Source organism: Crocuta crocuta, unplaced genomic scaffold (genome assembly GCF_008692635.1).
Source record: "Crocuta crocuta isolate KB4526 unplaced genomic scaffold, BGI_CrCroc_1.0 scaffold274, whole genome shotgun sequence".
NCBI classification, from domain to species: domain Eukaryota; kingdom Metazoa; phylum Chordata; class Mammalia; order Carnivora; family Hyaenidae; genus Crocuta; species Crocuta crocuta.
The window spans coordinates 3,238,497-3,251,266 of NW_027530222.1; the positions used below are offsets into that span (position 1 = coordinate 3,238,497).

General features: G+C 49.1%; 1 protein-coding gene across 1 annotated transcript; it reads left to right on the plus strand.

Moving 5' to 3' along the window:
- The first annotated feature begins 468 nt into the window (after positions 1-468).
- Positions 469-11,302, plus strand: SYPL2 (synaptophysin like 2). Its single transcript, XM_077765533.1, has 6 exons — positions 469-522; positions 689-763; positions 7,242-7,366; positions 8,444-8,645; positions 9,546-9,737; positions 11,150-11,302. The coding sequence occupies exons 1-6, from the start codon at positions 469-471 to the stop codon at positions 11,300-11,302; spliced, it is 801 nt and encodes a 266-aa protein (XP_077621659.1).
- The last annotated feature ends 1,468 nt before the right edge of the window (positions 11,303-12,770 follow it).

Below are 12,770 nucleotides of genomic sequence, written 5' to 3' on the forward strand. Positions count from 1 at the left end.
ATTTCAACACTGATGCTTGATGAAAATCGTGTAGGTTCTGGGTATTGTGGTGTGGAAGAGGAGAAAAACGGCGCAGAGCGGCTCCAAATCCAGGCAAATAGGGAATGATAAAATAGGAACCGGTGCGTCCCAGAGCGCCAGGCTAGTTCCGACTTTGGCCATGAATTGGAGCGGCTGTCGCGTACGGCTTGGGACTGGCGCTGGAGGCAGAACTTGAGCCCCCTCGCGGCCAAACTGCCCGCAGAGGCCACGGGTCCCTTTAAGGCACCCTAAGGGCAGACGGGGGGCAGAGGGGGCGGGAGGAGGGTTCGCGAGCGCACGCCACGTGACTAGGCTGCCAAGTGCGCTCCCGAGTTTGACAGAAGTTTGAATCGGACTCGAGGGCTTTCTGCAGCCGGAGGGGCTGAGCAGCGGTCCCGGNCCAGGGAGCCGAGCCCCCTCGCTGCGCCCCGGCCCGGCTGCGCCAGCATGTCTTCGACGGAGGGCTCGAGTCGCGCGGCGGACAAGTCACCGCGCGAGCAGGTACTCCCCGCGCGCCCCTGAGGCTGTGTCTTACCACCCCTTCGCCACTTGGGGGTTGGGCCGGACCCTTATTCCGCCCCTCTCCCCGAGTGGGAGTGGGAGGAAGCCCAGTGCTTTCATGGATTCCCCCACCGCCCTGACCCCCTCGCCGGCCTCGTCTCCGCAGGTAGACCGCCTGCTTGTGGGGTTGCGCTGGAGGCGGCTGGAGGAGCCGCTGGGCTTCATCAAAGTTCTCCAGTGGGTGAGTCGATGCTTCAGCCGCGGGCTATTTCGGGAGCCTGAGCTGTGACGATGACCCGAAGCAATGTGGCCGGAGTGGGGGGCGGGGAGGTGCTGGGACCTGTCCNGCGGGAGTCCGGGATTCGGTCCTTCTATGTGCAAGGAGCCCTTGCCCAGGGTGCTCACATTTCACCCGGGCGAGAGGACCCGGGTGTAACCTTTCCAGAACTCTGATCCTGCACATACCACTCTTCGGTGGCAGGAGGGGGGAGGTGGACAAGGAGGAGGAGGAAATCCACGGAGGGCAGAGGAGGGAAGGAGGCTGGCAAGGGAAACCATCCGGCCACCAAACCCACCAGGACCTGACTGATCTTGAAGGTGGACTCCGGAGACAGGGTCCTGGCTGGATGGCCGTGGTCCTGTTGAGGTCACTAGAGTAATCTGGGTTCCTGTAACTAAGAGAGTGAGTGAGTGAGTGAGTGAGTGAAGCCTATGGCTCTTCAGTTAAATGAAAGAAAACATATCGAGACAATAAAAATCACACTGTGGCCAAAATGTGGCTTGTAGAATAAGATAAAACACTGAGTTGGAAAGCTAGGGCTCTGAATTTCAGACATGGTCCTGCCTCTTCCAGCTATGTGACCTCGGGCAAGTCACTTCTTTGGACCTCAGTTTTCAACATTAGTTAAATGTTGATCACACCATCCCTAGGGTCCCCTTCTGCTTTAAATGGGTTGGTATGCTAGAACATTGTCCTTCATTAGACTCACCCTGTGACCTTGAAGAAATCACTTGCCCATGGCCTCAATTTCCTCTGTAACTGTGTAGGGGAAATACCATCTCCTTGCCTCACTGGTACTTTGAGATATTGGTATGTTCTCTGTACTTACAAGTGCCCAAAGCCTCCCAGGAATAAGTTAGGAGTGTGGACAGGTACAGTCATTCTTTCAAATCATGAAAATTTGTTGGGAGCATTTAGTGCACTATAGCCAAAGAGATTTAAGTTAGGCAATCCACACACCAAATGATGTGTGAATAACTTAATTAATGTGCTTTCAGCACAGAATTGAGCTAGGGAATAAGTTACTGTTAATATTGAGGAGGGTTGAGTTCTAAAGGGCTTTTAACTCACTGGAGACAGGAGTTAGCACTATGTCCCTGAGTCCTGAATCATCGTTTGGATGAGAATCACCAGATCTGGAATTCAGGGGCAATAGTGCATTTGGGGTTATCTTTGGATATCTGAGACCTTGACTGGGGCTACAGGCCAGGCAAGGAGCTCCCAACTGCAAACTCTGGGATCCGATGGGGACTTTCCACTCTCCCTACCGCCTCAAGACCAGTTGGATGGACTGCTGACTGAGCTCTTTCACCTCCCCCCACTTCCCTGTTCTGACCCACCACTTGAGTACCAGTGGTGGCCATATAAAAATGTTATTTAGGCTTCATGTGACTGCCATCCAGAACTAGGGAGCCATTATGAGGAGCAGAACCTGAAATGTAAGGGTACAATTTTGTCATTAAACTAGATAAATGGATCTAAGGGAAATTTGAGAAAGACTGTCAAGGGATGAGTGAAACAATGAGGTTATTAGACCATGGAATCATCCTTCATGGGGGGATTCTGAAAAGCTTCCCTCTTTAATCCTTCTATCCTTTTCTCAGTGCCCTCCTCCCCCAGTACCCACATTTCTGTAAAGGTTGCACAAAACGATGCCTAGAAAAATGATCCAGTCTCCTCCCAGGATCAGCACTGATCCCTAAGAGTTAAGAACCATTTGACTTTTATGATCTTCAACTTCTTAGAGGGGCGTGATGCCTTTCTCTCATTGTGCTAAATCCAGGGGCCCAGAGCTAGACTCTGAACTCAGCTTTCATTGGAAGGGCAGCATCAAAGGGAGACATGATTTGCTTTACTGCCGTCCTAGCAGCCTGAATTCAGAGCATGAGTTTCACTTGCTCTGAGTCTCTGTAGGATGAGCTAATATAAAAGTACACAGGAACCAGCGCCAGAAATGACAGTGAAAATGTCATTTGGGATTTTCACTCATTTCCTGCTTGAGGGGGATCAAATGCCCCTAACTGGAAAAGGAAAAAAAAAAAAAAAAAGAAAGAAAGAAAAGAAAGAAAAAGAAAACACAGATCTTGTGTTTATTGTAATGATACTTGAAAACTTGTCATTGTTATCAAAAAGCAATTTTGCTGGAATCCTGGTAGTAAGAAAGCAATGTTAGTCTTTTTTTAGTCAGGAGGTTGGCTTAGAGTATTTTTTTTTTTTTAATTCAGAAATTAATCTCACCTCAATTCCAGTTCTGGAGTCTCGCTAAGTCTACACAAAGCTAGCAAAATAACATGGGTATCGACCAATTATTAAAGTACTGGTTTTCTTAAAAAAGGAAAAAGGCAGATTTTTAGGTTGATGGGCTTTGGTTTAAATGGAGTCTCTTCTGCTTTCTAGCCATAGAATCTGAGGTACCTCAGGTAAGTAACAAAATCTTTGTGGGCCTCGGTTTCTTATCTGTAAATGAGGGTAAAATCTAATCCTCATGGGAGGATTATGGGAGATAATTTCTGTAAAGCATCCAGGCATTCAGCCCAGTCTAGGAGATATTCAGCAAGTGTCGGTTCCCTTTCCTCCTGTTCCCAAACCTCTCCTTTCCCCCAAATTTCCCCTTTATGCATACTCTCAGCTAGACTCATCCTTTGGTTAGATTATTCAAATATCACTGCCAGATCCTAACTTTGAGGGTAAGGTGCAAAAGAATCTCCTGGATTACTCAGTCACTATTCCCATAATAAGCCATATTATTATTAACTATACCCCTGATCAATAATTTGAGGTGCCAAAGCCACTTACTTGGTTCTGGGGTCTTAAAATGAAAATAAGCTATTTCAGTTGGCGTGGGGAATGCCAAAGAATACCATTAGAGTCCATCAAACCAATAAGATGACTGTGGGGGTAATATTGGAGGGGAGATCTTGTTTTCCTTTTGCTCTCCACTAACTAGGGATGGTTGTCTCCCTAAGACTGACAAAGGATCATCACCGTCAAGCAAGTCAGCACCAAACTGGCAAGGTTATTTTGACATCTTTCCCAAAGAGATACAGAGGCAGGAGGAGGCGGGTGTGGAGAGCAATATATGACCATCACTGTCCCTAGCAGTACAGGTCCAAGAGGAAGAAGGTGGCAGGTTGGCACCAGAACTTAAGAGATCCACCCCTTTCCTGTCTCAGGGACTCTATCTCTCGTTGGCTTCTGTTCTTTTTGAGCAGTTTGCTCAACTCAGAAACCCTTACGCTTGGTGACACGGATGGTTTCAGTTCTTTCCTGCTTTTCCTAGTGGCTCAGTCACCTGGCACATTTAGGGAAGAAAGTAAATCTGGTACATAAAGGTGGAGGGGGCTGGGACAGGGTGTCTTTCTCTGTTCCAGTATGCCAGGTGCAGAGCTACTCCCTGCCTCCTTACCATCCTCCCTGAACAGAGGAGAGATCTTTCTTTAGCCTTAATAACTTTGTGATGCAGAATGTTATTTGTTTATTTGTTTGAGCAGGGCACTTTTTTTCCTGGACGTAAACTCTTACAAGAAGGTACTGGGTCTTATCTACCTTTGTGTCCCAGCACTTGGCACAATAATGCATAATGACGGTGTCTTGATTACGTAGAGAGAGCACTGGACAGGGAATCAAGAGATGTGAATTCTAAGGCTGGTCCACACAATGGCTAAATGTGACCTTGGGAAAGTCACGTAATCTTTTGGGACTTTAATTTCTAGCTCTGTGAAATGAGACCATTGGGCTTGATAATCTCTGAAATCTTTTTTTGCTCTGCTGTCCTGTGAACCTATGAGGTTCCCCTCAGATTTTTCCCATTGTCCACTTACATAACAAACTTTATGCTATTGGCCTCACGTGACTGTGTGATGTTCAGATATAATTATGCACTCTGATAAAGAGCCATGTAAGGCATTTAGGGATTCCTGACTTTCAAAGAATCAGAATAGAAGAGGATATAGCTAGTACTAAAGTTATTCATGGTATATTCCACTCTCTGAGCAGGAATCAAGATTTTCAGAACCTCAAGTTTCTGACATAAGATTCAGGATTCAGGATTTTCAGAACCTCAAGGTTCTGACGTATCATCTAGTCATAGCAGAACTTTGGGCAATGATGGAAAAGTTCTATTATCTGTGTTGTCCAATATGGTACATGCTAGTCACGTGTGGTTGAAATGTGGCACTTGAAATGTGGCTAAATGTAACTGAGCCACTGTGAATTTGTAATTACTTTCAATTTTAATGAATTTGAATGTAAATAGCCATACTTGGCTTGTGGCTACCAGTATGGATAGAGCAGCTCTAGAGTACAGGCTCCATGAAGACAGAGATTTTTCTCTTTTGTTCACTACTAAATGATAGTGCTTAGAACAGTGCTGGTACACAGTAGGTACTCAGTAAGTGTCGTCTTTCTGTAGATAATCAGGCGTGCCTGTCAAGGAAGTGCTAGTGAAGAGAAGGCTCCATAACTCACCATCAAGTGCCCCAATTTAGGAATATCTATTTTCTTAGGGGACTTTATTCAGTAAAAATATATCTAATTATGCTGCCCTTCCTAGAATGTGATACTCTAAATTGTGTGTCCAGTTCTGAGCACCAGAAGCTACTTGTAAGAGGTTCATAGAGCTGACAAAAATTAGAGAATTCCTACGAGGAAGAGCTAAAGAAGCGTCATTGTTATGCCAGTGAGGAGGCTTGGAGTATCTAAAGGGTAATGATGCTGATGCTTTGGGCAACTTCTCTTCAGCTCTGTCAAGATGAGCAAACAGGGCTCTACTGCAGTCTCTGTAAATTAAGCCAGATGAGGAGGCTATTCAGGCATTGGAGAGAGTTATACTATCTCCTTTCCTGGATGTTTTTTAAAAGGGAGACAATTCTCAGTTGTCTGAATTAAACCTCCTGGAAACAGAGAGGTGCTCATTATGACCTTTAGAGAGAGGAGTCAATAGCTCCAGCGTGCAGGAGATCTGCCAGGGCAGGCAATACAAGGCGGGGCAGTGGCACTGGACACTGCCCAGAGGCAGAGCACAGCTGCTGACAAGCCCGGCCAAGGGCACACTGATAGCATTACCCTCATCCAGTGGGAGAAAGGCCTCTCGATTGCCTGCTCCAAACCCCTCATTTTACAGATGGGAAAACTGAGACTCAGAGAGCAGAGTGATTTATTAGAGGTCACCCAGCTCATCAGTGACAGGGCCAAGACTAGAACCCAGATTTCCAAACTCCTAATCCAGATCTCTTTTCAAAACTCCGCAACACTATCAAGCTTTAGCAAAGTCACGTGCACACAACTCTATTCTAAACTCTGGGTGCAAGCCTGGGATGTAGATGAGCTGTCTTCTAGGTGCTTAATGTCCAAGACAGCAAGACACGGAGAAACATACAGAAAATGATCGTTAACAGAATAAGCTCTGTGCTTAATAAGAATGATCACATCATGTACAAGCCCGTATAAGGTAAGCGCACAGGAAACGGGGCCTGAACAGATGATGCGGGAGGTTAAGAGATTCCAGTTTCTCACCTCCTTTTCTAACTAGTGTGTTTCCCCAGAAAGAAATTAGAAAACCATGGGTTGAGGAAATTTCAGTTCACTCAAGATAGGAGGTTTAGTAAAATGTGATGAAAGGTGGAGAGGAAAACAATTCAAGTGACCTGAAATGCTTCTGGTTTTGAACACTGAGCAATCAACAGATTACAAAGGGAAACACCACTGGGGAAACAGTAGGGGCTGATAAGGCAAGTGGAAGGTACTTTGCTCTGGGCTTGGGCCAGGACTGCCAGCATGGACGCAGCCAGCAGTGTTGCTGCAAGGAAAAGTACCTTTGGGGGAAAAGGAGCATAGCACTTCCTTGCCTGGCCCCTCTGAAGGCTTGGTGGAAGATGCTGCTTCTAGCTATACCTCCAGTGAGGCAGGAAGCCACTGGAAGTTAGCAACAAGGTAACGACAAGATTCAATGACAGCTTCAAAGGAGAAATGAAAAGAATTCTAAAGCATGCCTGATCTCAGTTAGCACAGAGGAATCTATTTCTAGGGTGCCTCTGCCTTGGGGAGGAAATTCAAGTCCAGCTTTATGCTAGACTTTTCCAAAAGCCTAAATTGCTTTGCGTTGCTCATCATGTTAAGGAGGCTACCTATGTTCTCCACTGTCATATGCATCCAGTGGAGAGATGTGGAAACTATCCATTTCTTCTTTCTCTCTATCTTCCTCCCAGACACTACTCAAAGTCAACCTCATTCATTTGACTATTTGGTCCAGGACTCAGGTGCAGTGAACCCAGCATCCTGAGGCTGGAAGACCAATGGAAGTCATAGGTCTCTACCCAGGAGGGAGTTGATTAAAGGATATCCTGGCTCCCTCCACCATATCTGCACCCGCTAAGAGTCAGAAGATGGTTCTGATGAGATAATATGTTCTGACTCTCAAAGGGGCTTCCCTTTCCCTCAGCTCTTTGCTATTTTCGCCTTCGGGTCCTGCGGCTCCTACAGCGGGGAGACAGGAGCAACAGTTCGCTGCAACAACGAAGCCAAGGATGTGAGCTCCATCATTGTTTTGTTCGGCTATCCCTTCAGGTGAGCGGGAATGGATTCTGACTGCACACAGCCTTTCTCGCTGGTTTGGCAGGACCTGCTTGGTCTCTTCCTTCTCCAGAATCTTATAAAGACCTTTTGTTGAGTGCCACTCCAGGTTCAAATAGAACTACAAGACTTGGGTGCTTCCCACCCTTTAGGAATTTCAGACTAACCATAGAAAAATATCAGGGAACCTCAGATAGATCATTGTCATAATAACGTTCCAGTCCATGAATAACCAATAGCAGGTATAACATAGTTCCTACAGAAAAAACCCATCCAGCTGGGGATGGAGGCTTATAGGAGTCTCAGGGCAGGTCTTTCTGACCTTCAGTAACCTCCTCCCTGCCTTGAAGGTTGGGGAACGTTTTAGTACTAAGATCCTAAAGAGTTGATGTGGGGTGCTCATCTGGTACCACTAGCATATGAGGATATGCACCTTGACCAGGAGATAGAAAAGAATACTCTTTCTTGGCTACTTGGAAGCTTAGGGAGGGGAGTCCCAACTGTTCAGAGGAGAATTGGGGATAGGGCTTTCCTTTTCAGAAATTTTTAGTACCAACGATGAACTATCTCTTGTGTATAACAGGGTATTTGTTTTTCTCTCCTTATTTTTGTCCCATATAGTCTCATTGGGTGGGGTTGCTAATTAAGGCCTGAGAATGGACAAGTCCAAAGTAACCTGGCCACTATGGGCCTGTGTGCCCCTTTCCCAGGGGCAAAATGAAACAGATCTCCTTGGTGGCTTGGCTACAAGAAATAGATGGATTATTGCGGTAGTGACCTGAAGGGCCCTGGAGGTTCTTGGAAATGCATGATCTTGACCCGTCAAGGTAGACGAGTGTGGGGTTGTGGCTGAATGGGAGGTAGAGTTTGACCAGAATTCCAGCGATGTTCCTGCCTTGACTGCAGGGTTCCCTCCAGAAGCATTCCTCCCACACACACACCCTTTCTGGGCTCTGTAAGAGTCCCAGGGTGAGAATGAGCACAGGGCTACCCCCAGGGCAGGCACAGTCCTCTACCTCCACAGGGAGAGGATTGCCCTGAGCTCAGGATGGCATCCCCTGCCACCTGCAGGTTGAACCGGGTCCAGTATGAGATGCCCCTCTGTGATGATGACTCCACCTCCAAGACCATGCATCTGATGGGGGATTTCTCTGCTCCCGCCGAGTTCTTTGTGACCCTGGGCATCTTTTCCTTCTTCTATACTATGGCTGCGCTAGTCGTCTACCTGCGCTTCCACAACCTCTACACAGAGAACAAGCGCTTTCCACTGGTGGTGAGTAAGCAGAGGCCAGGAGGGATGATGGGGTGGAGAAACTAGGGAGATGTGCATCCCGAGACTGATGTCAGAGCGAGAGGGGAGGACACCCATATGTGGAACCTCCTGAGTCCCCCCCTGCCAGCTCTTCGTGGTTGATCCCTTCGGGTTCTGTGGCTCCCACAGCTCCAACGACTCTGCCTCTACCAACTTCCCATCACTTGCTGTGCTCACAGGAGGCATAATAGCATCAAGAAGCGGGCCCTGGAGTTGGACTGCCTGGGTTCAAATTCCAGAGCGGTCCCTTACTGGCTGTGTGCTCTTGGACAAGTCACTTATCCTCTATAAACCTCAGTTTCCTCAGTATGAAATGGAGATAAAATAATACCTATCTCATAGTGTTTGGGGGAGATGAAGTGAAAATGCATGTAAAATATCTGGTATAGTTAGTTTCCATAAGTAAGTGTTGGCTATCATTAATATATTCCCCCTTTACTGTCTCACTATCCCAGGCATGCAAAGTGGAAGGGGTGCCTCAGGGGACCCCATTTGTCTCCTGCAGTCTGCTCTCACTCTTCCACCAGTTGTAGCTGAGCAATGGTGACCCAAGGAAAAGCTTCAAGGGGAAGGTGGGGAGTTTAGGCCACTTGGATTTGGGGGTGACATTGATCAGCAGGTGCCTTGATATAGTTCTGAGGGCATCGGGAGGGGTGGCCCTGGGTGGCAGGGTTCCTTTGGTGGCAGTGAACAGATTCTTTAAAATGATCTGGGCTCCCAGAGGTTCGAGGTGTTGGGTAGGATAGGAAGAGGTGGCTGTCCTGGGACCCCACGATCCCAGTGCATTATGGCAAGTGGAAAAGCAGTAAGTAATTACAGGGGCCTTTCTGAGTGTATTTCTTGTCCCTCTGTTCCTTCCAGGACTTCTGCGTGACTGTCTCCTTCACTTTCTTCTGGCTGGTAGCCGCAGCTGCCTGGGGCAAAGGCTTGACGGACATCAAGGGGGCCACACGGCCATCCAGCCTGACCGCAGCCATGTCTGTGTGCCATGGAGAGGAAGCAGTGTGCAGCACTGGGGCCACACCCTCCATGGGACTGGCCAACATCTCTGTGGTAAGACCTGTGGCCACTGAAGGGGACTGGGGGAGGCAGTGCTATCCCAGATGCCCAGGCCTGTCCCAGCTAGCAGGTTCTGGGATGAACAGAGAGGGTAACTCTCCAGCTGGCATCCCCTGCACCTAGAGCCAGTGACCACAGCACCTAAGGGTGGCCGCTGGCCCCTGGCTGACCCTGAGAAGATATTTTAGTTTGGAGGGAACCCAAGAGCCATTTAGCCTCCTTTTCTTTCCTCCTTCTGTACTCTGTCTTCCCATTTCCCTTCTTCCCACATTCAGGCATGCCCTTTGTGACTGCTTCCCACTCCACCTGCTCCTTTACAGTGTGTGTGTGTGTGTGTGTGTGTGCACGCGCGCGCATGCACGCACTTGTGCACGCACATGCAAACATATAAAGGAGGGCACAGGCTGTGGCTGGGCTCACAGCTGGGAGCAGACTCAGAGGGAATGAGATTGTCACCCACTGTCACTCGGGCCTCCAGACTGGAAAGGGGCTTTGGGCAGGGGTGGGTCCGGCTGGTACGTACATGTTTGGCCATCCCAGGTATTAGAATGTGGAAATCTTTCCATATCAGTTGGTAGATAGCTGAGGCCTCAAGCTTTTCAAATGTGCTTGTCACCTTAGCCCTGCCCTAAAACTGTCCTGGAATTCCCCAAGGCCCAGTAACAGAAGGGTTTAGTCCCTGGCACACCAGGGAGCCTTCTAGACCTTGCTCGAACTCTGCTGATCGGTTTTAGCCCCCAACATTTTATTGTAAAAATTTTCACAAATAGAGCGAAGTTGGAAGAATTTTACAATGAACACCCACACACTCATTGCCTAAACTGCACCATTATCATTTTACTAGACTTGCTTTATCACATATCTACCCGCCTCTCTTCATCCATCAAACCATCTGATTTTAATGCATTTTGAAGTTAATTGCAGACATCAGCTCACCTCCCCCACCCCAATACTTTCTGCTGATAGATTTTTAAGTATTTTTGAATAAATATTTGAATATAGTCCGGGCTGAGTCCCTGGTCCTAAGAAGGAAGCACCTTGGACAGCTCTGGCCACACCCACCCTTGAGAAAGGCACTCAGAACAGTGCTCTGGAAAGCGCCACCAAAGCCCCTCCTTGCCCCTTGCTCTGCTTTGCATGATGCTTCTCTCCAGGGGCCAGACTCTCCTAGCGACCAAGCTACAACTCAGGTGCATGCTGTGGACAGTTAGAGATTTTCGCCAGAGAGCCCCTTAGTGGGTATCGGCATCGAACCCTGCCTCTATCTCCAGTTCTCTGTATTTTAGTCTTCTGAGCCCTCTATGCCTCTTCTCTACCCACCCCCACCCCCCCTGCAGGAGCTCCTCTTCCCTGTTCCCACAATGCCCTCCTTATTATTCTCACAAGCTTCCCTGATGTCTTTGCAGCTCTTCGGCTTTATCAACTTCTTCCTGTGGGCCGGGAACTGTTGGTTTGTGTTCAAGGAGACCCCGTGGCATGGGCAGGGCCAGGACCAGGACCAGGGCCAGGGCCCCAGCCAGGAGAGCGCAGCTGAGCAGGGAGCGGTGGAGAAGCAGTGAGCAGCTCCCACCTGGCTACTCCTGAACAGGACAGCACCTCTTCAACCACCTCCAGCTTCCAGGACCTCCCTCTTCTTCCTTCTCCAGCTCCCCTCCTCCATCATCTGGGCTTTGAGCTTTGAGACATCGTCGATGGATGGGCAGGCATCAGCTGTCCGAAACCCCGGCGGCCCTTCCAGTGGCTTCCTATCCCTCCTCTTGCCTGGCGCCTCGGATGGCTGGAGCTCAGTGCTTCTTGTCTACTGCCTGGACCCCAGCATTTTACTTGGGGTCTTCCTCGTACACTTGCAGTCTCCCATTGCAGGAGAGGGTTGGGGGCAGGAGACCGGAGTCCTGAGACTGGTTCCTAGCAGCCACTTCTATCAACCTGTCAGCTTCAATAAAAGTGGGGGGGAGGGGAAATTGGCTGGCAGCCTTCTTCCTGGTCCTTTGCACGAAGGGCCCACCAGTGGTTTAGTGACCTCTCTTCAATGGCTGTTATCTAAGCCTTGTGCCTGCCCTGATCTCCACTCAGCCCAAGCTCGGTATGCTTCCCACTTTTTCCTCTGGCCTCTACTTGCCCACAGAGCCTACCATGTGGGAACCCCGGAGGCCAACTAGCCTAGAAAACAGCCCTGTAGGTGGTCCTGATGAGGCCTGGACTCAGTGGGGAGCAGATATATTGCAACTGGGTTGCAACTTCAAGAAACTGAAGCCAGGAAACTTGCTGGGGAAGCAGTTTCTCCTCTTCCCTCAGCCCTCCCACCCCACCAGGCTGGTGCACTTTCCACCAACACTAAGCTCATACTTGCCTTAGAAACCCCTGACCTTCCTCCCTGTCCTCCTTGGGCTTAGTCTCACACATGGGGCACTAGATGAGGGGTCTAGGAGCAACTCCCTTTTAGCCCTCTCTGCCTCCAACCGTGTGTCCATCTCCCTTCCCCAGTCTCTTGGATCTGAGGCATTCAAGATCCTTTTCCATGTCTGTCCAGGCCTTCCTCTCATTCCTGTGGGGCCATATAGGGGCTTTGGAAGGGCCCAGAGGATCACCATGAGGCTAAGTTGCCCCAGAGCCCCAGGACACGGATGGATGGGCCCATTTCTTCCTCATTCTCTCATTTCCCCCCCAACCCCCAACTCCTTCTCTGGCCTCTCTTTCATACTCCCCTGTCTCACTTTTACAAAAGGACGTACCCTCTCTGTTTGCCCTCTGTTCCTCCCCTGCTTCCTCGTTTCTCCCAGGCTCTGTCCCTCCCCACCCAAACCCCCAGCCCAGGGTAGGCCAATGCTATTGGTGCTTCTTCTCTTCGGGACCCAGTTCCATATTTGTCTTTGATATGTCTCCTCTTTCTGACACCTCCTTCAGTCCTTCTCTGGACCCCAGGGCCTAAGAGTCAATGGTGACTGGGAAAGGGCCATCTGTCTCCTACCCAGCTCAAAGCACTTCAGTCTGCCCTGGCCATAGGGCTGTTCAGAGAAGGATGAAGAA

Excerpts from the sequence above, each read along its gene's own strand:
- SYPL2 (XM_077765533.1), top strand. The coding sequence starts at position 469 with ATGTCTTCGACGGAGGGCTCGAGTCGCGCGGCGGACAAGTCACCGCGC. Across the intron at positions 523-688 it reads ACAAGTCACCGCGCGAGCAG|GTAGACCGCCTGCTTGTGGG; the intron begins GTACTCCCCGCG and ends TCGTCTCCGCAG. Across the intron at positions 9,738-11,149 it reads GACTGGCCAACATCTCTGTG|CTCTTCGGCTTTATCAACTT; the intron begins GTAAGACCTGTG and ends ATGTCTTTGCAG.